The sequence below is a fragment of the Ochotona princeps genome, chromosome 9 (assembly GCF_030435755.1).
Source record: "Ochotona princeps isolate mOchPri1 chromosome 9, mOchPri1.hap1, whole genome shotgun sequence".
In the NCBI taxonomy this organism is placed as follows: domain Eukaryota; kingdom Metazoa; phylum Chordata; class Mammalia; order Lagomorpha; family Ochotonidae; genus Ochotona; species Ochotona princeps.
In genome coordinates, this window is record NC_080840.1 from 32,210,274 (window position 1) to 32,231,733 (window position 21,460).

Genomic DNA, 21,460 nt, shown 5'->3' on the forward strand with positions numbered 1-21,460 from the left:
TATTGTACATTCTTTAAGTGATTTATTCATTTTCATTTGAAAGGTTGATGCTACAGAGAAGGAAAGACAGACGCAGAAGGTTTCCATCTGCTGGTTCACTCCCCAAACGGCCGCAAATGGCCGGAGGTGAGCCAATCCAAAGAGCCAGGAGCTTCTCCTGGATCGCCCACGTGGGTGCTGGGGACTAAGAACTTGGGCCATCCTCGACTGCTTTCCCAGATGACAAACAGAGAGCTGAATTGGAAGTGGAGCAGCCAAGACATGAACCCATGCCTATGTGGGGTGCCAGCACCACACAGGGCAGAAAATTAGCTTGCTGTGCCACTACACGGCCTCATTATTGCACATTTTTAAGTGTTATCAAATGGTAAGATAAGCAATAACAGCTTCATGCCCTAGACTGCATGAATAAGAAAGCACTGTAGCAACAGCATGAACCTACTCCCTTTGAGTGTTCTGTGCCTGTGTGACTCAGCCCAGGTCCCAGGTCCTCACAACTTGTCCTCTCTGACGGGTCTCAGTGCACAGCTGAAGGCTGGGCAGGTAAGCACATCTCCTAAGACAGCACAGTGAGCTGACGCAGGTGGCTGAACCCTCCAGCGTGAGATGGAGTTAGCTGTCCCTCTTTGCTTAGGTGAGTGCTGTTCTTGAAAGGGAGGTTTAAGTTGACTGACTCCTGGAGTGGCTTGGCCAAGAGCCAAGCTGTCACTGCGTGGTAATTACTGTGTTTTAACCACATGTTGTTGTGAGAAATCTCATCTTCACACAGACATTTTTATTGGAAAGGCAGATATACAGAGAGGAGGAGAGACAGAGAGGAAGATCTTCCATCTGATGATTCACTCCCCAAACGGCTGCAATGGATGAAGCAGAGCCAAACTGAAGCCAGGAGTCAGGAACCCAGAGCCTCTTGGGGGTCTCCCACGTGGGTGCAGGGTCCCAAGGTTTTGGGCCATCCTCGACTGCTTTCCCAGGCCACAAGCAGGGAGCTGGATGGGAAGCAGGGCCGCCCAAATTAGAACCGGCGCCCATATGGGATCCCGGAATGTACAAGGCAAGGACTTTAGCCACCAGGCCTCAATCCCTTATCAGTTTATTATTATCTTTTTAAAAGATTTATCTGTTTACTTGAAGGTCAAAGTTACATACTGAGAGGAAAACATAGACAAAGAGAAAGCTCTCTTGCGTCTGGTTCACTCCACATATGACTGCAATAGCCAAGGCTGAGTGGAGCTGAAGCAAGGAGCCAGGAGCTTCTTCAGGTCTCCCATGTGGATGCCAGGGGCTCAAGCACCTGGGGCATATTCTGCTGCTTTCCCAAGCACATTAACAGAGTGCTGAATTAGAAGTGGAGCAGCTGGGACACGAACCAGTGCCAGAGTTACAGGCAAAGATTTTACTCACTATGCCATGTTACCTCCCCATTTCATTTAAATGCAGCTGTTAATAATAGTGCTTCATTGTAAATGAAAATTCTAGACAAATTTAATAACACAGGATGTTAAGTCAGCAGCTTGGGCCATAGCTGTCCTCTGGTCTGAGGTCCCTTTAGAAGGAAAAGGAAAACTAAGCTTTACAAGTAACCTCAGCATGTTCACATGGTATTTGGGAACCCTCTGGAACTCTGTTTAGAAAGCAGATCTTGTAGGCCCAGCCCGATGGCTCAATGGCTAAATCCCATAATGCCAATTTGTGTCCCAGCTGCTCCACTTCCCATCTAGCTCCCTGCTAATGTCCTGGCAAAGCAGCACAGGATGGCCCAAGTCCTTGGGACCCTAGACCCACAGGAGAGACTTAGAAGAAGCTCCAGACTCCTGCCTTCTGATCAGCTCAGATCCAGCCATTGCAGCCATTTGGAGGTGAACAAGTAGATGGAAGATCTTTCTCTCTGTCTGTCTCTCCTTCTCTTTCTGTAGAATCAACTTTTCAAATAAAAATAAAGTAAGTCCTTTTAAAAAAAATCAGCTACTTTTCCTGCAACATTAATTCCTTTAGTTTTTAAAGGATGTCATCTTAAGTGTACATTTTTTATTCATATGCTGTTGTAATATTATAACAGACCCATATCTGCTCATTCATTGTATCCACTCCAATCTTGATTCTCCTGTAGCATATTTCCCTTCCTGCTCTGTCCCAAGAACTGTTGCAGGTGCAGGAACTCAATAATGGTGAAGCAGGAATGGCCCTTGCCTTGGCAGGACACAGCCTGAGCTTCCCCACAGCTTGTTGCCTGCACAAAACTTTGGTCTTCAGTCACCCACCCAGATGGAAGGGTACTTTCCTGTGATGCAGCTCCCAGTGTCCTAATACAACAGCAGGAGCTTCTGCCAGCAAGACTTCATCAGCTTCCAGTGACCTTTTTCTTCCTCTGTCCTCCACATCGTCTTCCCCATGGAGCAGTTTTTGCAGCTGTCACACGAGGTGTGGCACTACGGGTACGTGCAACTGGATCCCTGCACCTGCGACTACCCAGAGCCAGGCTGCAGGGCTGTCCTCGCTGTCGGCAACAACGAGATCAGCTGCTGCATAACCCTACCCGATGGCCAGACCCAGGACGTCGCTTTCCAGCTGAGCAGGGTGAAGTGCTGGCAGGTCACTTTCCTTGTACGTACCCGTCGACACTCCCATGACTTACAGTCTCCATCCAGGGTTTGAAAATCCTATGGCTCTTGATGACCCATTTGGCAGTAGTGAGACAGGTTTACCAGTTGGATTAGTACCTTGCACAGCATAGCATCTGTGCCTTGTTGAACATGACTTAGGGGTAAAACCTATCTATGGTGTAGTGCAGGTTCCCCACATTCAGCACTAGAGACACTTGTCTTCCTTCCTCCCAACAGCAAGCTTCTCTGTTGCACATAGTTGCATCACTATAGCAGATAATAATCATGGCTGCCATTTATCGAGCATTTGATTGTGTTCAGTGTTGGTAAGCTTTCTGCCCTTGGAAATTTGATGCTGGCCAGTAAGGCTCCTCTTTATATATCCTAGAAACCTTCATATGATGTCTTCTCCATGCAAACAAGCAAATAAAAAAACCACTCATCCTTAGATTGATGGAGAGCCTACATAGTACCAGGTGCTGGGCTGAGCACTTCCCTGTCATTTCATTCTTACACGTACTCTGAGATGTGTGGGGTTATCATCTTCACAAGGCAGTGTAACACAGGGGACAAAAGTTCCTGGAGAAACTTTGACACTTACTTGTTCAATTCATGAGGATTTTTTTTAGCTGACCTAGTAATTAACCTCTCAGTAGTGTTTGATAATATCACTCACTTCTTCTTTCTCAAAAGATTCTCTTTTGGGGTGGAGCTTTGAGCTGGGTGAGAACCCAGTGGGGACCCCTGTATCCTGCGTTGCCATGCTTGAGTTCCAACTTGGGCCTGAGCTTCCTGAGAAGGCAGACTCTAGCGAGAACTGTTGATGGCTCAAGTGATTGAGTATTTTCCACTCAGTGTGTGGGGCCTGAACTCCTGGCTGCTGGAAGCACTTGGGGAGGGAATCAGCAGGTAGAAGTACACTCTCTTTGCTTTCAAACAAATGATGTTTTTAAAAATAACCATCTTGGCCCGGCGGCGTGGCCTAGCGGCTAAAGTCTTCGCCTTGAAAAGCCCCGGGATCCCATATGGGCGCCGGTTCTAATCCCGGCAGCTCCACTTCCCATCCAGCTCCCTGCTTGTGGCCTGGGAAAGCAGTCAAGGACGGCCCAAAACCTTGGGACCCTGCACCCGCGTGGGAGACCTGGAAGAGGTTCCTGGTCCCGGCATCGGATTGGCGCGTACCAGCCCGTTGCGGCTCACTTGGGGAGTGAAACATTGGATGGAAGATCTTCCTCTCTGTCTCTCCTCCTATCTGTATATCCGGCTTTCCAATAATAATAAAATCTTTTAAAAAAAAAATAACCATCTTTCTCCTTCCATCTTTATTTTTGTAGACCTTCTCCCTCTGAGCAATCCTGAAAATTCCTTTGCTGAAATTCCACTTCTAGACGAATATTAGATCCCCCTGAAATCAATCAGCAGATCCACCTCTTAACCACCGGATTCTCCTGTGCCTGGCAACACTGTGGCTGGGCACACCACAGACACTGCGGACTCAGTCTTTCCCAATGTAGGCTCATTTTTGCCTTCTTGTCTGCTCTGAACTTTCACTACTTCTCTGGCTTGCTGTGTGGGTCTTTCCCCACCCCCCCCCACAACTGCCAGGCTAGAAGACTTGACATTTCCTCTGACTATTCTCTCTCTCTTGCCCTCTGTGCTTAGTGAATGCTGGCTCCTCTTCCACCTTGCTGCTCTTTTCCATACTCACAGCTTGTTCTCAACACTGCCTGCCTGCAAGGTTTGAGAAGCTTGTGAGTCCATCTCCTTGCCACCCTACTTTCATCTTGGAATCAGTGCCTGAGTTCAGTTCCTTTCAACTTTGGGAAATTTGCTTTCTGTTATTTATCTCTTCATTCATTGGTAAGTACATGGGTTGCTTCCCTTCTGGCTATTCTGATTTCTGTTCTGTGAACATTTTTGCTTAACCTTTGATGGGCACATGATTGCTCACTCCACATGTCTGTGCAAGCTGGGAGTGGCATTACTGCACCAATGATACCTCTGTGTTTCATTCTCAGAGCAACTGCCGGGCTGGTTGACCTGGTAGCTGCACCATTTCATACCCCCCCATCAATGTATGGAGATTCTGGTTTTCCCACATCCATGCCAGTATTTGTCATTTTCTGATTTTTAAATTATAACTAACCTAATGTGTGCCAAGTAATATCCTATTATGATTTTATTTGTTTTCGTACCTTTTTCCATCTGGCTTCATTCTGGGTTTCTATTACTGTGTTTTCAAAATTATTGGTTTTTTTCCCCTGTAATGTCTAACCTGGTTGTTTATCCAATCCAGTATGCTTTTACTTCTAATATTTTGTTTTTCATCTCTAGATATTACGTTTTATCTCTAGAAATTACATTTTGCCCTTTTTATATCTTCCACTTCTCTGTTATCATGCTTATGACTTTAAAATTTTGAGTGCTTGGAGAATATTTGAATAACTTTTAATTTTTAGAAATATTTTTGTTCACCAAACCTGTCATCTCAGTAATTTGTGGATAGTTTCTGTTGATTGCTTTTCTTCCCCTTTGCAGGACATATCTTCCTCCTTCTATTACATAGCAGGTAATTTTTAAAAAAAGAAGTATTTATTTGAAAGACAGAGTGACCAGGAGTCTAGGGGTTGGGTGGAGAGAAGACAGAGAGAGACAGAGAGAGGGAGTGAAAGAAAGAGCAACAGGGAGAGAGAGAGAAAGAGATCTGTTGATTCATTCCCCAAATTGTTGCAATAGCCAGAAATGATCCAGGCTGAAGCTAGGAGCCAGGAGCTCTACCTGAGGCCCTAGCTTTTGGGCCATCATCTGCTTCCTCCCCAAGTGCATTAAACAGGGAGGTGGATCAGAAATGAGGCAGCTGGGACTTGAACTTACACTCCAATATGGGATACCAGAATCGTGGCACCACAGCTTCAGCTCCTGCTCCTAGGGGTTGTTTTTTGTTTGTTTGGGTTTTCATTTTGTTTTGCAGTTTACCAAATATGGTGTTTTTCACATTGGTGTACACCAGATTTTTGTTTTAAGAATATAATTCTGTCTTGAGGTTAGGTTACTTGGGAATTGTCAGGCTCTCTTTTGACCTTTCTGAGGCCAGTCCAGAGTTGTCTTTGGGGCTCCTTTAACCCTATCTTCATTAGCCACCACTTTTGGAACGCTGCCTAAGACTTGCGCAACATCTCTCTGTTCTGCCCAGTGGAAACCCCAGCTCTCTCCTGGGAGTTGTGAACACCCAGAGTGGCTCAGTCTTCTGTGTTCAGCAGTTCTTTCCCTAGCCTCGTGTAATCCACTTCATGCCTACACCAATTATGCATTCTTCATCCAGAGATTTGAGGGGAGCTCTTGGGGTTCTCTCTGTGTCAAAACCCTCCCCTCTTTATGATACTCTTCTGTTCCCCCAGCTATCTCTTCTCATCTCAACTTCTCCAAGCTTCTGTTCGACCTCAGATCAGCAAGAACACTGTGCTGGGTTTGGCTTCTCTCTCCTTGTGCTGCTTCCAGCGAAGTCCTGCAGGCAGTGAGCGGGGACAATCGTGCTTCTCACTTCAGTCCCTTTTCCTTCTCTCTGGGCTAACAGTCTTGTGCTAGCCAATATTCAGTATCTGAAAACAGCTCTTTCCCAGCTCCTCCTTTGAACAGTATTTACAAAACAGAAATCTAATTGTATCATTATCCAGCTTTTAAAACCTCCTAATGGATATCTGTTACCCTCAGGATAAGGACTTGGATACCTAGCTTTGTTTGCAAAGCCCGGTGACAGTTAGGACTCTTCTTGACAGCAAGCAGTAGAAACCAACGCATCTCATATTAGTGGGAAAAGGGGGTTTGTCAGACAGGTGCAGAATAACCTAATGCTTATCCAATACCTCCTCTGCCTTAGGCAAGTCAAGAGCCCAAACAACTAGGAGGGAGCTCTTTATCAGTTAGAGAGAAATCCGCAGGGCTCTACCAAACAGTTGGAGGCTCCCCTGGGCCCTGCCAAGCAGGGGAGCTGTTCTCTTCACACCTTCGTGTTATTCACACCTTCTGCACAGACGCCGACAGATGCAGAGACCCAAGGACTTGTGCCACTATTCTTCACTGCCTGGGCCATTAGCAGGGATCTGGATCAGAAGTGGAGCAGCCAGGGCTAGAATTGGAGACCATAGGGGATGCCAGTACCACAGGCAGTGGATTAGCTGGCTGTGTCACTGTGTTGGCCCCAGCTGTCTATTCTCTTTCCTCTCCAGGCCAGTCTTTGCTTCCCTTATACCATTTACTGTACCAAACTGTGGTCTCCCAACATGGCTCCTCAACAGACTTGATGACTTCTTGGGAACTGGGATAGGCCCACTCATCTTGGTACTTTGCCCAGCCTATTAACAGGCACTTAACTTAGTGTAGCATGTTCAGTCATATCTTCCTCTGCAGGGGACTCTGCTGGATACAGATGGGCCCCAGCGAACTCTCCACCAGGATTTAGAGCTCCGATTCCAATACAGTGAGGAAGGTCACTGGCAGTGGTTTGTCATGTATAGCAAACAGGTGAGTTCTCGGGCAGAGTGTGAGATTCTTCTGTTTGGGAATGCTGCCTGGCCTGCTGGGCTGGCAGACCACATCCCCCACCCCACCCCCAGCTCAGCAAGGATAGGACACCACACAGGCATGGCCGCAACACTTCTCCTTCCTGATTTGTCTTTCTTAGTCTTCATACCTTCCTTTCAGTTAGAAATCATTTTCGTTATCACATGATGGTTGGCTCAAGGAATGGTGGCTTTCACCAGGATTTGGTCAACTTTTACTTAAAGGGCCAGATGGTAAATAGTTTAGGAATGGAGGTCCGTATGGTCCTTAGTGTGGCTACTTCATTCAAAGCAGCTGCAGAGTATCCGTGAGCAAAGAATCTGGCTGTAAAAACTTTGTTTACAAAAACAGGTGATAAGCTGGATCTACTTGTTGACTGTGGCCCAGACAAAACAGATTTTTATTAGCTAACTCAAAAAGGATGATCAAAGACAGAGATTGGTGTCCTTGTCATTCTCATGGCCTTTTCCAAGCAGATGCAAAGCTGTGTCTCTTATCTGGAAAGCAAAAACTTTACCCCAGATATTTCCCAACAAGTTTTTTTATCATCTCCTACTGGCCAGAACTGGATCCCATGACCAATTGTAGCTGCAAGGGAGTCTGAAAATAAAGCATCCAGCAAAGAGGAACAGGATCTGTGATTGACTTAGAGGAAGTATGAAGAATTGCTTGGAAGTTTGACACTTGGCCTTCCCACACAAAGTCAGGGTCTTATAGAAGTAGTAGCAAATTACTCTTGTCTGCAAAAGGCTAATGGTTAAAACTGGAGCAGAAATTGTACTACTTCAAAGACAGAAAACAACTCTAATTTTCTAAGCACCAATTTCAACTGCAGCCACACTTGACATGTTCTACAATGTGGTAAGAATGTCCAAGTGATGTCTGCATTGACATTTATTCTATTAAAATCCCTCATGATTATGCTAAACCCTGAGGAGCATTCAGGTAACCAAAGCACCCTATCCGCTTTAATTCTAGGACAATTATAGCCATGCTGTTAAAGCTTTCCGAAAAAAAAACAAAATATCAAATCCAAACCCTAGGTTAAGGAAATGGGTCCTGGGGCCAGTGTTGTGGCACAGCCAGTGAAGCTGTTATCTGTCATGCAAGCATCCCGCCTAAGCACCAATTCTAGTTGCAGCTGCTCTGTTAATGTACCCAAAAATGTAGCAGAAGACAGCCCGTGCGCTTGGGCCACTGCTACCCATGTAGGAGACCCAGGTGGTGTCCCGGGCTCCTCACTTTGGCTTGGCTATCTGGGACCATTTGTGAAAAGTAAACCAGCAGACAAAAGATCTCTCTTTCTTCCCCCGGTAACTCTGCCTTTCAAATAAATAAATAAATCTGAAAAATCAAGAACTGGGTCCTTAGGTTCAATATGAAACATCCTTAGGAAGTAGTAGGATGGTTTGCCAAAGAGAGATAGAGAGAGATGCAGAGAGATTTAGGCAGTGAAACTGCCAACCTTCTCCTTGCTTCCCCTGCACCACCAATGCTAAGTGCAGCTGTTTTATTACGATCTTTTAATGTAGTCAGGCACAAATGAGTTTGTGAGCCATAAACATTCTTTTAAAGGATTCCCAGTAAGGTTTTTATTTCCTTCGAAGTGTGAGTTTTATTGCGGTGCACCCAAGGTCTACTTTGGCTGTGTCTCATACAAATACAAGTAAGTACTGGGACGCTTCTTTTCTCAGATCTTTAAACAAGAGCTCAGTTTATTTATTTAATCAAGGATATAGCTTATAGCCAAGTTTTTCTATAAACTTCTAAAATGTTTCTATAAAATAAAGTTTGAAGATAAATTTATTTGGGGACAAAACCTTTAAAATCAATGTGCATCAGGGATCTTTTGAAAAGTTCACAAGAAATAGGTGTTATGAAAAAAAATGCATGGATTTTGGAAAACTTGTTGCATCCAAATAAATCTATCTTTTAATTTGTTTTCCACCAGCTTGTTAAAGTACTTTCATATTTGTGTACATAAATTGTATAGGAATATGACAGTAGTCTACACTGTGGTGGATGCTACCAAACATGCTTGCTGGCTGTACTAACCTGGGATTTTGTCTATTTATGGTCTGGTTTTGTGTAGGATACATATCTACACAGATCAGCAGAGCAAGTTCTTTTTTTTTTAAGATTTGTTTATTTTTTATTAGAAAGGCAGATATACAGAGAGGAGGAGAGACAGAGAGGAAGATCTTCCAACCAATGATTCACTCTCCAAGTGACCGCAACGGCCAGAGCTGCGCCAATCTGAAGCCAGGTCTCCCACGCAGGTGCAGGGTCCCAAGGCTTTGAGCCATCCTCGACTGCTTCCCCAGGCCACGAGCAGGGAGCTGGATGGGAAGCGGGACTGCCAGGACTAGAATGGATGCCATGTGGGATCCCAGCGTGTTCGAAGCGAGGACTTTAGCCACTAGACTACTGCACCAAACCCAGCAGGGCAAGTTCTTAACCCAACAAGGAGGCTGAGCCTTATTTGGGTGTAAGTGCCACATCTATTACTCTTCCTTATTGGTGCAAGTCCCTTTGTCTTTCCTGTTTGCCTCCCCTCTAAGTACAACAAACTGCTATCACAGTGCAGAGTCCTATGTCGCAAATCACCTGTGTGTAGCCCACTGTTCCTTTGAGTTTGCTGTCTATGTCCTCCTCTAAGTCCTCCCTTCCTTTTTTTTTTTAAAGACTTATTAATTTTTATTGGAAAGGCAGGTTTTATAGAGAGAAGGAGAGACAGAGAGAAAGATCTCCCATCTACTGGTCCACTCCCCAAATGACCAGAACTTAGCAGATCTGGAATCAGGAGTCAGGAGCCTCCTCCACACATAACGCATAAGCGTCCCAAGGACTTGAGCCGTCCCCTGTTGCTTTCCCAGGCCTTAAGCAGAGAGCTGGATCAGAAGTGGAGCAGCCAGGACATGAACCAGTGACCATATGCTTGGAGGGATTCCAGTGCTTGGAGGTGGAGGATTAGCCAATCCATCTAGCACATCAGAGCCCGGTTTTCTTTTTTCTTTCTTTGTTCCTTTCTTACTTTCCCTCTCTCTCTTAGCAAAATTAATTAGTTAATTTGAAAGGCAGAATGAGATCTTAGATCTGCTGGTTTTCTCCTCAAATGATTGCACTAGGCAGGCCTCGGTCAGGACATCAGGAGCCAGGAAATTCCCCCAGCTCTCCCAGGTCCCTGGTTTCAAGCTGGCATTACGGTCTGGGAGCAGTAGAAGATGATCCAAGTGCTTGAGTCCTGCATCACAGGGGATCTTGGAAGAAAGCATTAGTCTTGACTCCCAGCTTTAGATTGGTCCAGCTCTGGCCATTGCCACCATTTTGGGAGTGAACCAATGGATGGAAGATCTGTTTCCTTTTCTCTATTTTAATACTACTTTTCAGATAAAATAACTAAGCAAATCTTTTAAAAGGATTCGTTTATCTAAAAGGCAGAGTTAGAAAAAGAGAGAAATGTGTTTTCCAACTGCTGGTTCATTCCCCAAATGGCCACAGTAGCTGGGAGAGGGACTGGATCAGGTCGAAACCAGGAGCCAGGAGCTTCTTCCAGGTCTCTCATGTGGGTGCAGGGCCCAAGCACTTAGGCCATCTTCTGCTGCTTTCTCAGGCACATTAACAGGGAGTTGGATTGGAAATGGAATAGCCAGAATTGCTTGAAGTTGTGCTGTGCCACAGTGCCAGTCCCAGAAATCTTGCACTCTTTCCTTTTTCTTTTAAAAACTTATATACAGTGAGTAAATATGTAATTCATGAGAGTTAGCAGTGTAACAAGACCTCCCACCCTCCCCTGCCATCTAAACCCTTGAAATCTACCTGTTTAAGCTGCTATTTAAGGCAGACCTCCACATCAGCTTTGTGATGCAAGGAGAAAGACAAAGAGAATGAAGTTATCGTCAGTTGTGACAATTCTCTTTCTTAGGCTTTTTTGCTGAGTAGCTGCTTGAAAAAGATGATCTCAGAGAAGATGGAGAAGTCAGCTGCAGAGAACCCGGAGATGGTAAGTCCTCCTTGCTTGGCCTTCCCACCATAGTCCACACTGAGATCTGCCCTGGGGCCAGCAGGTTTGCCTCCCACCCTCCTTCCCCCATGTTGGGAGAAATCCAAGAGCCACAGCTCTGGCCAGTGGTCCGAGGGCCACACCATCTCCAGACAGCGGGTGTTTTATCCAATGAGAAGTCCTCTGAGACTGCGGAGAACTCTACAGTCTCGGCCTCTTTATGTTTCCCTTCGACCTTCCCCTATAAGGAGGCTTTCCAGGTAGTCCTAAAAGGCTCATCCCGAAGCCAGGATCTTTGGGGGCATCTCTTTGACGGTGGGGGAGGAGCTTAAAGAAGACCCTGTAGCTGTTCTCTGGGAAGACTCCTGAGCCTCTTTTGTTTGGTCTGGTGAAAACATCTCCGGACACTGGAGGAGCCCTTGGGTACAGCTACTCTCCCCGTTGTCCTTTTTCCATAATGCCAAATTCTGTATATTTATTAAAAGACCCGGAAACTCATTGAAGGAATTGCAAAAAAAAAGTTACTGCATTTTAAACTTTTTCGATTTGCTTTTTGTCACCATGATACAGAAGTCACAAGTAAGACAGCACAGTTTGTTTTTTTAATGGTTATAAATACCAATGTCTGGCTAATATTTGTAAGCATAGTTATTTTGCATAGTTATTTTACTGATCCTTCAAATCAGGAAACTTTTGGCAAGTTTCCCTAATGTTTTCATTTAAATTTAGTTTTTCCTAAGAGGGTGGATGTTATCGTTAGTTTAGCCTTGACCCTTACTTTGTTTTTTTTTTTAAAGATTTATTTATTTTTTATTACAAAGTCAGATATACAGAGAAGAGGAGAGACAGAGGGGAAGATTTTCCGTCCAATGATTCACTCCCCAAGTGAGCCCCAACGGCCGATGCGCGCCGATCCGAAGCTGGGAACCAGGAACCTCTTCCGCGTCTCCCACGCGGGTGCAGGGTCCCAATGCATTGGGCCGTCCTCAACTGCTTCCCCAGACCACAAGCAGGGAGCTGGATGGGAAGTGGAGCTGCTGGGATTAGAACCGGCGCCCATATGGGATCCCGGCACATTCAAGGTGAGGACTTTTAGCCTCTAGGCCACGCCACCAGCCCGACCCTTACTTTGCAACTTTTTTCTGCTTAAAAATGCACTGCATTTTATTCTTATTTCTATTTTTTGTGGAACTGAAAATAATTTTCTAGGGAAAATAAATTCACTGCCTCTTGGTTTTTGAACAATTCATTACACACCCTTGGGGAGTGAATCAACAAGGCCCTTCTTGAACGAGTGTAAGAATCAAGTCCTCAGGGTAGATACCCTTGGGCTCTGATTATTATATATAAAGAAAAAAGGGAGAAAGAAAAGAGGAATTAACCGAAGTAGCCTCATTAAATGGGAGAAGTGCTCTCCACTGTGGGTGAACAAGATGTGAGCTACTTCGTGCCGGAAATACTCGTACAGTGAGTAACTGAAGAGCCAGCTCAGTAGATGCAGAAGGGAGAAGTTTAAGACATTGCATTCCTTAGATTTGCACAGGAACTGGAATACAATCCATACAATAATCCCTGATCTCAGCTTGTCAGTCAATCCTCTTGTTTGGTTTCAAACAGTCAACATGTTTGATCTGCATAAAGTCTTTTGTCACATGCTTTGCTTCTTGGAAAGAAAATTTAAGACTTTCCTGAAAATTGAGTTTTCAAGATGATGTTGTAGGGATGGTTAGATTTCAAGTTGAAATTTCACCTCTAACATCCTGGTCTAAAAGGGGATGGTGGAAGGTAATGAGAAATAGGACAGATGAGCTATTTGAACTCATACTGAATCCTGGGCCTCATCCCAAAGGTTGCTTGACAGGAGTCACTTTGTGGTTTGAAGTAGCTGTGACAACATGTGACCGTGAACTGTTGTTTCCTGGGTGTCCTGACCCATGTCACTTATGGAAGAATCCTATGGGCCAGGGCAAGAGGTCTCCTCTATTCCACAAGTCACGTTCTCAGCCCAAGATCTTGATCATCTTGAAGATTCTCGGGGCACAAGGAGAGAACAAGCAAACCCTACTTAAAGGAGTTCCATAAATAAAGCAGATGGCCCAGAAAGCTAATACAATAGCGATACTGCTTAATCCTGGAAGAATGAGTAAAAAAAAAAAAGATACATGCTAAATTTAGCTAGCTTTAATCAATGCTTTGAAAATATGAACTGTTTATAAATAGATCATTAAAGTTGGACACAAACAGATGCACTGAAGAATAATATTAAGACGTACTACAGCAAAAATAAAGTTAAATTCCTAAAGGTAATATCAAACACAATCAAAAGCAAAAAAAAAAAAAAAAAAAAAGCAAGTCTTCTAAAAAATATATTCCTATACAAAGACCTAAATCTTTTTTTTTTTTTTTAGATTCGTTGCTTCCTAAAGAACGATTAGGAATAGGTTGAGGAAACTAAGACACCACAGGGGTAGGCAGGCTGAGATTGGGATGGAGGCTTCACAATGCCATCAGAGACCTCTGTGCTATGTCATCTTCCATGTGTGGCTTCAATGTCATGCCCAGGATGAGCAGCAGAGTTTCAGTTATATCCACATACCAGATAGCGGTATAAGCATGACCTGAGTAAGGGCTCACTTTTTTTAAGGAGTCTCAGAAATCTATGAGGATTTCTGCTTACAGTGCATTGACTGTTGTCCTAGCATCAGCCCACACCTAACTGCAAAAGAGTCTGGTAAATGCAGTTTTTTAGTAGAATGTGTTGCTGTTTCAAGTTTAATCAGGTGTTACTACCAAAGAATAAAGGCAGAATGAGTACTAAAGTACTTTCCTAACTATCTCTGCATGTACAGAATTCAAAACATAACAGGAAAAGAAAGTTTCTATATTTAATCCAATAGATGTATTCCTAGAGAATTTATAAAAGTATGTTATTATTATTTTATTTTACTATTTGTACAATAGTAAATACTATTCACCATAGTGATACATAAGGAATATGCTGGTAAATTTGTTTTCTGAGTTGAAAAACAGTTTAGATTTAACTATACCTAATTTGTGTATTTTTTTCCTTTTTAAAAATATTTATTTGAAAGAGTTACAGAGAGAGAGGGACATATCAAAATCTTACATCCAGTGCCCAGCGCAGTGGCTTAATTGGCTAGTCCTTCCCCTTCAAGCATTGAGATACCAAATGGGTACCATTTCATATCCCAGCAGCTCCACTTCCCATCCAGCTCCCTGCTTGTGCCCTGGGAAAGCAGTTGAGGATGGCTCAAATCCTTGGGACCCTGCACCCGCATGGGAAACCCCGAAGAAGCTCTTAGCTCCTGGCTTCGAATTGGCTTATCTCCAGCTATTGCAGCCACTTGGGGATGAACTGCTGGATGGAAGATTTTTCTGTTCTGGTTTCTTTTCTAAATCTGCCTTTCCAATAAAAATAAATAAATAAATAAGTCTTAAAAAAAAAAAAAAGGATCTCCCATCCATTGTTTCACATTCACCCTCCAGATGGCAGCAATGTCCAGGTCAAAGCTTCATCAGGGTCTCCTACATAGGTGCAGTGACCAAAACACTCTGACCATCCTCCACTGCTTTTCCCAGGCCATTGGTAGGGAACTGGATTGGGAGTAGAGTAGCTGGGACACAGAGCTGCACCAATATAGTATACCTGCATTGCAGGTGGTAGCCTTACCTGCTATGCTGCAATAACAACACCTTGTTTCTCTTAAAATTGAGTCTGACCTCTGAATTTAGTTTTCTAAAAAATGGAAAAGAGCAAGATAGCTTTCTAATTTCTGTTTACCTCATACCTCTCCCTTTCCAAATGTCATCACCATCTCAATTTTTCTCTCCATTTTTCTTTCATTTGGGGCCAGGTAAGACTGAAAGGTAATAGGTACTCTACGTGTGTTTGTATTCTGTGACAAGGAGGGGAAACCAGATAGCAGATTCCAGGGCCAGTGGCATCTGATTTAAAAATACAAACAGTGCACACATATGGTAGCAGTCACAGAATGGTGTGAGCAGAGCAGGGATAATGAAGTGTGGAAGAGCCAGGGGGGGAATTACTCTGGAGGAATAAATGACTATCGGAGTAATAAAAAGTACTCTATTTGGGGGAGTCTTTTTTTTAAATTTAAATTGCTTATTTGAAAAGTAGAGAGACAGGGCCAACTCCGATGCACTGATTGACTTCTCAAATGCCTGTAACAGCTAGGGCTGGACCAGGACAGACCGAAACCGGAAAGTAGGAATTAAGTCTAGGCTTCCCAAGTGGGTGACAGGGACCCAGCCACCTGAGCCTCACTTGCCACTTTCCAGGAAGTGTGCATTAGCAGGAAGTTGGAATTGGAGGTGAATGTGCTTTCCCCAGTTTTATTCCCCCTATTAAATATTTAAAGATGTGTTACAACAAATCAAGAACATGATCATACATTTACTTAACATCGGTGAGAAGTTCTGGTTTCTTTTCATGTAAGGAACTGAATAGGAAAGAGACTAGAAGAGAGAAAAAAACTAAGAATTCCAACTGTATTTCATAGCACAAGATTATAAACTATAATGTCATAGGATAATAAAAAATACATATTTAACATCATAGTTTTTACTTATGTACTGAGATTTAGTAGATGATTTTCTTTAAAGTAACTGAGCTAGGCTTTAAATATTGGAGCATTTCTATAAAGAAAACAAGCACTGTTGCTGTCATCTGCAGATGTCCATGCTTACCATGGACATGTCGGACTATGGGGTGCTAAGTGGTGTGTGATTGTTGGAGAGTAGTGCTTTGCTTTTTCGTGAGTCACTCTTTCCCTCCAAACTCTGGCGAGGTCACGTTCATTGGGAATGCCAGACACTGCTTTCCTTTACAGATTGCTTCTCCATCTGCCCCACCATGCTCTGTGCTCAGGAAACTGAGCTCTGCTTTCAATGCTCTTGCTCTCTCTGGGGTTGCCATTGGGAAGCCCAACAGAGAAATTGGGAGTGGAGAGTGAGACTGCTTGCTTTCAGGTTGGTACAGCCTTCTACTCAAGGCGATGACTGCCTCTCCTGCTGTAGCTGCAACTACTCTGACTCCAGGGGTAGCTGCTTCCCCTGCCCCTTTTGACCTAAAGATGATAAGAATTCTACTCCCGTAGCTGCCATTGCGGTGTAGCAGCCTAACCTCCATCTGCAGTGCTGGCATCCCATATAGGCACTGGTTTGGGTCCAGTCTGCTCCACTTCCAATCCTGCTCCCTGCTAATCCACCTGGGAAAGCCACAAAGAATGACCCAAGTACTTGGGCCCCTGCAACATAGTGGGAGACGTTTAAGAAGCCCAAGCTACTGGATTTGGCCTGATCCAGTCCTGACTGTTGCAACTATTTGGGAAGTGAATCAGTGGATGAAAAACAAATAAACAAAAACACCTGTCTGTCTCTCCCTCTCTAACTGTAACTCTTTCAAATAAAAATATAAATTAATCTCAGGAAAAATATTCTCACCTCCATGCAGCCCCCTGTAGCTGGCAGCTGCATGACCCCAACATCCCAGCACTGATTGGCTTTACTCCTGCCCACACATCCCTTAAGCAGCAGCTGAAGAGTTCCTATTTCAAAGTCTGTTCCCTTGCCTCCTGGTTGTGCTGTTTCTGCAGGAACCCTGAGCAATGTATTAAGTTTACCTGTGTCCAAGAGATCTATTCAAGAGTCTTCAACTTGAGTTGGATTCTTCATGTGACTCATGGGGCATTTGGTTAAGCCTCATTTAGCTCACACTTCCCATACGAATTGGAGCTCCATGGCTTATTTCGGGATTTAGCTGTACCTTGCATTTTGAGTGAAGTCTCTTGCCAAAGCTGCATAAAATCACAAAATCCATAGGCAACCACTCTTGCTAAACACTGGGAACTTGATTTAGACCCCGGCAAGAGAAGGAAAAATGCATGAGTGACAAGCAGGTGCGCCCGCTGCCTGGCAGCCTTCGAGATCAGTAAGAGGATTAGTGTGGAAGGAGGGCTGTAGTAGCTAAACAGAGCATTTGTGTGCTTGCCTCTCTAGGTTGTGCTGACATTTAACTAATCTATTTAGCAGATTGAAGTTCCGGAACAAGGCAAAACGAAAAAACACCACATTCTGCAAAACCAGGTCCGTGAGTACAATTATGGTGTTGATGTAGTGTCGTCTTAGTCAATCTGTCCTTGGCCTCCCTTTACTCAAAGTCATTCTTAAAAAAAAAAGTGATAATTTTTTTTTTCTGGCAGCTATCCTATATAGCTTAGGCCCACAAGAGGACCAGCACAGACATACAATGTTCTTATTGTAAGAGGGCTAAGAGAACTTTTTTACAGAGAAATTTTCCAAGAGGAACACAGCATTCTTTGGTGATTTTTTCTTGCCTATGTCCCATGCATGTTTTACAAACCCTTGATAATCATTGGTATGCTTTAGTCTATATAGTATATTTTATTTCACAGATTTTCTGCAGTGTTTACTATATAAAATAGCTTCTAAGTTTCTAAGCGTGTTTTTAGGCATTTAAGTCTGCCATGCAGCTAACAAGAGGAGAAAGAGTTGCCAGTGTCAGCATGTGTGGGCACTCCCAGCCAGCCCTTAGTCTGACCACTTCATGTCAATGAACATATTCACCCTCCAATTTCTTCACAACCCCATCCATCAGTTAAGCAAACTGGGTCCCAGAGAAGGCTAATGGTTTGCCCAAATTTGCACAGGAGTTGATGGTGGAAGGAAGCAGGAGTCTGACCTTGAAATAGTGCCTTTAACAGTCTTGCAAACCCTTCCTTTCTACATCCAAATCCGAGGGCAGGTGCTGAAATCAAGGTGACCCCCTAAGGTGAATGGGATCTGTGTGTGTCCTAGCCCCTGTTGGAGTCTGGAGTGTATGCAAAGGCCCTCATTCTACAAGGACAAATAAATATGCTATACTTAAGGACCTTTTTGGAGTAAAAAAGCTCAGAAAAGAACCCCATAAATGCTGCTTTTCCCTGTCATGATAACAGCCTTTCTGGCTCCTTTGGTCAGAGGTAGGAGACAAGACTCCACCACGTACTGGCTGTGTGGCTTCAGATAGATCAGAAACCCTGTATATGTATCAGGGGCTCTGAAAGAGCTTCTTAGAAAGCAAATTCCTGGTGTGGTGGTGTACTGGATTAAGCTACTAACTGCAGCACTGGCATCCCATATGGGTGCTGGTTCAAGTCACGGCTGCTCATTCCTGATCCAGCTCCCTGCTAATGGCCTGAGAAAGTGGTAGAGCAGGATAGCTCAAGAGCTTGAGCTGCTGTGCACCTATTTGGGAGACCCACAAGAAGCTCCTGGTTCTGGGCTTTAGACTGGCTCAGATCCAGCCACTGTAGCCATTTGGGGGAATGTACCAGCAGATGGAAGAGCTCTGTCTGTGCGTGTCTCTCCAATCTCTGTAACTTTTCAAATAAAAATAAAATAAATCTTTAAAAAGTCCCCCCAGTTGGTGCTAATAGGCAACCCGGACTGGAACCACTTATTCTAAAACAAACAGACCTTCAAGTGTGGCCCTTAGACTTGTGGTGTCATCGTTACTTGGGTACTTACTTGAAATTCAAATTCTCAAGCCCAAACCGACTGGATCAGGAACTTTGGGGTGACACCTGGTTCTGCATGTGTTTGACAAGATGAGAGTGATGCATGTTCAGCTTTGAGAGCCCATATCCTAGAAGAACAGACTAAACAGTGCATCGCAATCAGGCCCAGTGCCCATGCTCTTTCACTTGTCCTCCCAGATGAGTAACAATCCTTTACTTTTGTTTGAAAGCTTTATTTATTTATTTATTTATTTATTTATTTAAAGGGCAGAGAGATAGAGATTTTCCATCCACTAGTTCACTCCCCAAATGGCCATAACCATAGGGGCTGGGCTAGGCTGAAGTCAGAAGCCTGGAATTCCAACCAGGTCTCTCACAGGGATGGCAGGGCCATCTTTTGTTGTGGATTGGAAGCAGAGCAGCCAGGACTAGAACCAACACTTATATGGGACACCAGCATCACATGGACCCACCTCATGCTAGGAGCAGAGCCCATGTACCAGGCAAGGGCCTGCTGGTCCAGCTCTATCAAATATCAGTTGATTTATCAAACCCTCATGTAGACTATCCTGAGCCATATGCTGTGGGAATTCCTTTCCATGGAAAACACATCTGATCTTCAGAACAACCCAGATATGATTACTAAATGTTATCCTTAGTTTAAAGGCTAGAGAACCAAAAAGAAGGGCTCATTAACTTGCCTTGGGTCACACAGCCAACAAATGGTGGCTCCTGAAATCTCAACGCAAATTGTCTTTGCTGTTTAAGAAATAAAATTAGCTTTGTTTCTTTAACCACTTGGCCATGGAGCCGTGCTCCCCTGGCAAACCACCCCCCCATAAAGACTTCAGTTCATATGTTTCATGTGACTGTTGAAATAGTTGCCCAACATCTTTATTTCCATGTAGGCTCAAGCTTGCTTTCCAAAGCCCTGTTGCTTTAGATTGTCTAAATACAGAAGGCAAACTTCTTCACTAGGAGTGTATGGCAATCACTGGCTCTTAAAATTCTTTAAAATAGCATAATATATATATTTTAAAGTTTGTTTTATTGTGAGATGTGAAGTAAAGATTGTGAGTAGAAGGTTCAAAATAATAAAGCTTCAAGAGGGGGAATAACTCAGGACCTATCTACTCCTCTGACCAAAAGGGGGAACCCTCCTTTGTCATAACAGACATAGCTACTGCAAAATATCTATAGGAATGAACCAGGGCTTAAACAAACAACCTTCCTGGCTCCCTTTTAATATTAATTTAACCTCTGTGGATTTTTATTGTTATTGTAGAAATTATTTCCTTCACTCACTTGCATTTCTGACCTCTCTGTGTTGCAGCATAAAGACTCTCACAGTTTTCTATTAAGAAAAAGCAACATTAAGGCCACTGAAAGTGATTGTGTTTTTGGGAACATAAAGGAAGAAGACCTTTGAAGAGAAGTTGCATTTTTAAAAATATCCCTGGTGGCTTTCTCAAGCCAGTAAAGAACTTGGACATTGAAGATAACTGGAAAAGGTTGAGTTTCTCTATACTAAGGCAGACCATGTTCATCAGGACTGCAGCTGCAGGTTTATGTTGATGTAGCATCATGGAGTTTCTATAGGTTAGGATAGTTCTTTAGAAAATCTTATAAATGCTTTTGGGGTCAAGTTCTAAAGACATAACATAATAAGTATTGCTCTGGGGGAGACATAGCAACATTGAGAAAGTAATGTGGGCAAGGAGGACATAAGGTACTCATTTGTGCCCTCACATAACTTGGAGCTTGGCAACATGGGAATACAAAGTAACAGGCTGCCCCATTGCTACCCTGCTGTTATAAATGTATCCTGTCCTTAGAACACTGAATTCAATTCAGCATTCCTCATTATTATCTCAGACAGAAGGAAGGCTCTGAACTTGCTATCAGATACTTTCAAAGTCCCTTAGCTTTAGAAAAATATATATTCTCTGACCATATTTTTCCACATCCAGTTTATCTCACAGAAATTATTATCATTATATCTAGAATGAAGATCACAAGAAGAGAGGGACAGAGGAATCTATGCAGTGGAATTAGAAAAAGCATAGTATTGTGCCTTTTTAAAACTGGGTTGTATGGCTTCTTATATAATAAAGATAGCATATATTTTAAGAATGTGGAATTTTCTGATTAAAAATCTTAGAAATGATGTTTTTGAAATGTAGCACCTACGCAAACTCCATACTATCTTTAAATCAACGCCTACAGCCATGATTTCTAGTACTTTGAAGTTTGTGTTTAAGATTTTAGGCTGTGTTTTTGCAAAGCAAGTCATGGACATCCCAAGTTATCATTGATTAAAATGAGCATATCCATGGGTTAAGATTGCTTTCAGGTAAAAATGGAAGATTATGTCTATTAAGCCAATTTAGGAATAGTCAAGGTCTTCTAATAAATACCAGTATAAGAAGTGATGATGGATAGGGGAATGTGGGAGGATTTTGTTTGGGTAAAAGGTTGTTTGTATTAAACTGACCTAGATGTGACTGCAGTCTTTGCAGGTCAGAAGTTGCTCAGTGTCATCCATCAACCGTGTGATGAGTGTCCCAAGTGTAGTGTGGGCCTGTGTGCCAAGGAAGCTTGCGGGCTGTGGGGGGAACCTCAGGAAAGCCTGAAGGGAAGGCAGACCTTGAACAACGGGGTACACTGCAAAATGGCAGATAGTCAGGATGGGAGAACAGCAAGGGAACCTGCCGTGCCTGCTGTGGGCCAGCAGG

At 43.7% G+C, this 21,460-nt stretch overlaps 1 protein-coding gene across 1 annotated transcript in view; it reads left to right on the forward strand.

Annotated features, from left to right (window-relative positions):
* The window catches only part of SNX31 (sorting nexin 31), a 53,944-nt gene extending 33,790 nt beyond the window's left edge, over nt 1–20,154 (forward strand). Inside the window, exons 10-14 of the mRNA XM_058668367.1 lie at nt 2,401–2,604; nt 7,011–7,124; nt 11,089–11,166; nt 17,236–17,292; nt 20,059–20,154. Coding sequence (XP_058524350.1) covers nt 2,401–2,604; nt 7,011–7,124; nt 11,089–11,166; nt 17,236–17,292; nt 20,059–20,154 — 549 coding nt within the window. The remainder of the gene's footprint in view (nt 1–2,400; nt 2,605–7,010; nt 7,125–11,088; nt 11,167–17,235; nt 17,293–20,058) is intronic.
* The last annotated feature ends 1,306 nt before the right edge of the window (nt 20,155–21,460 follow it).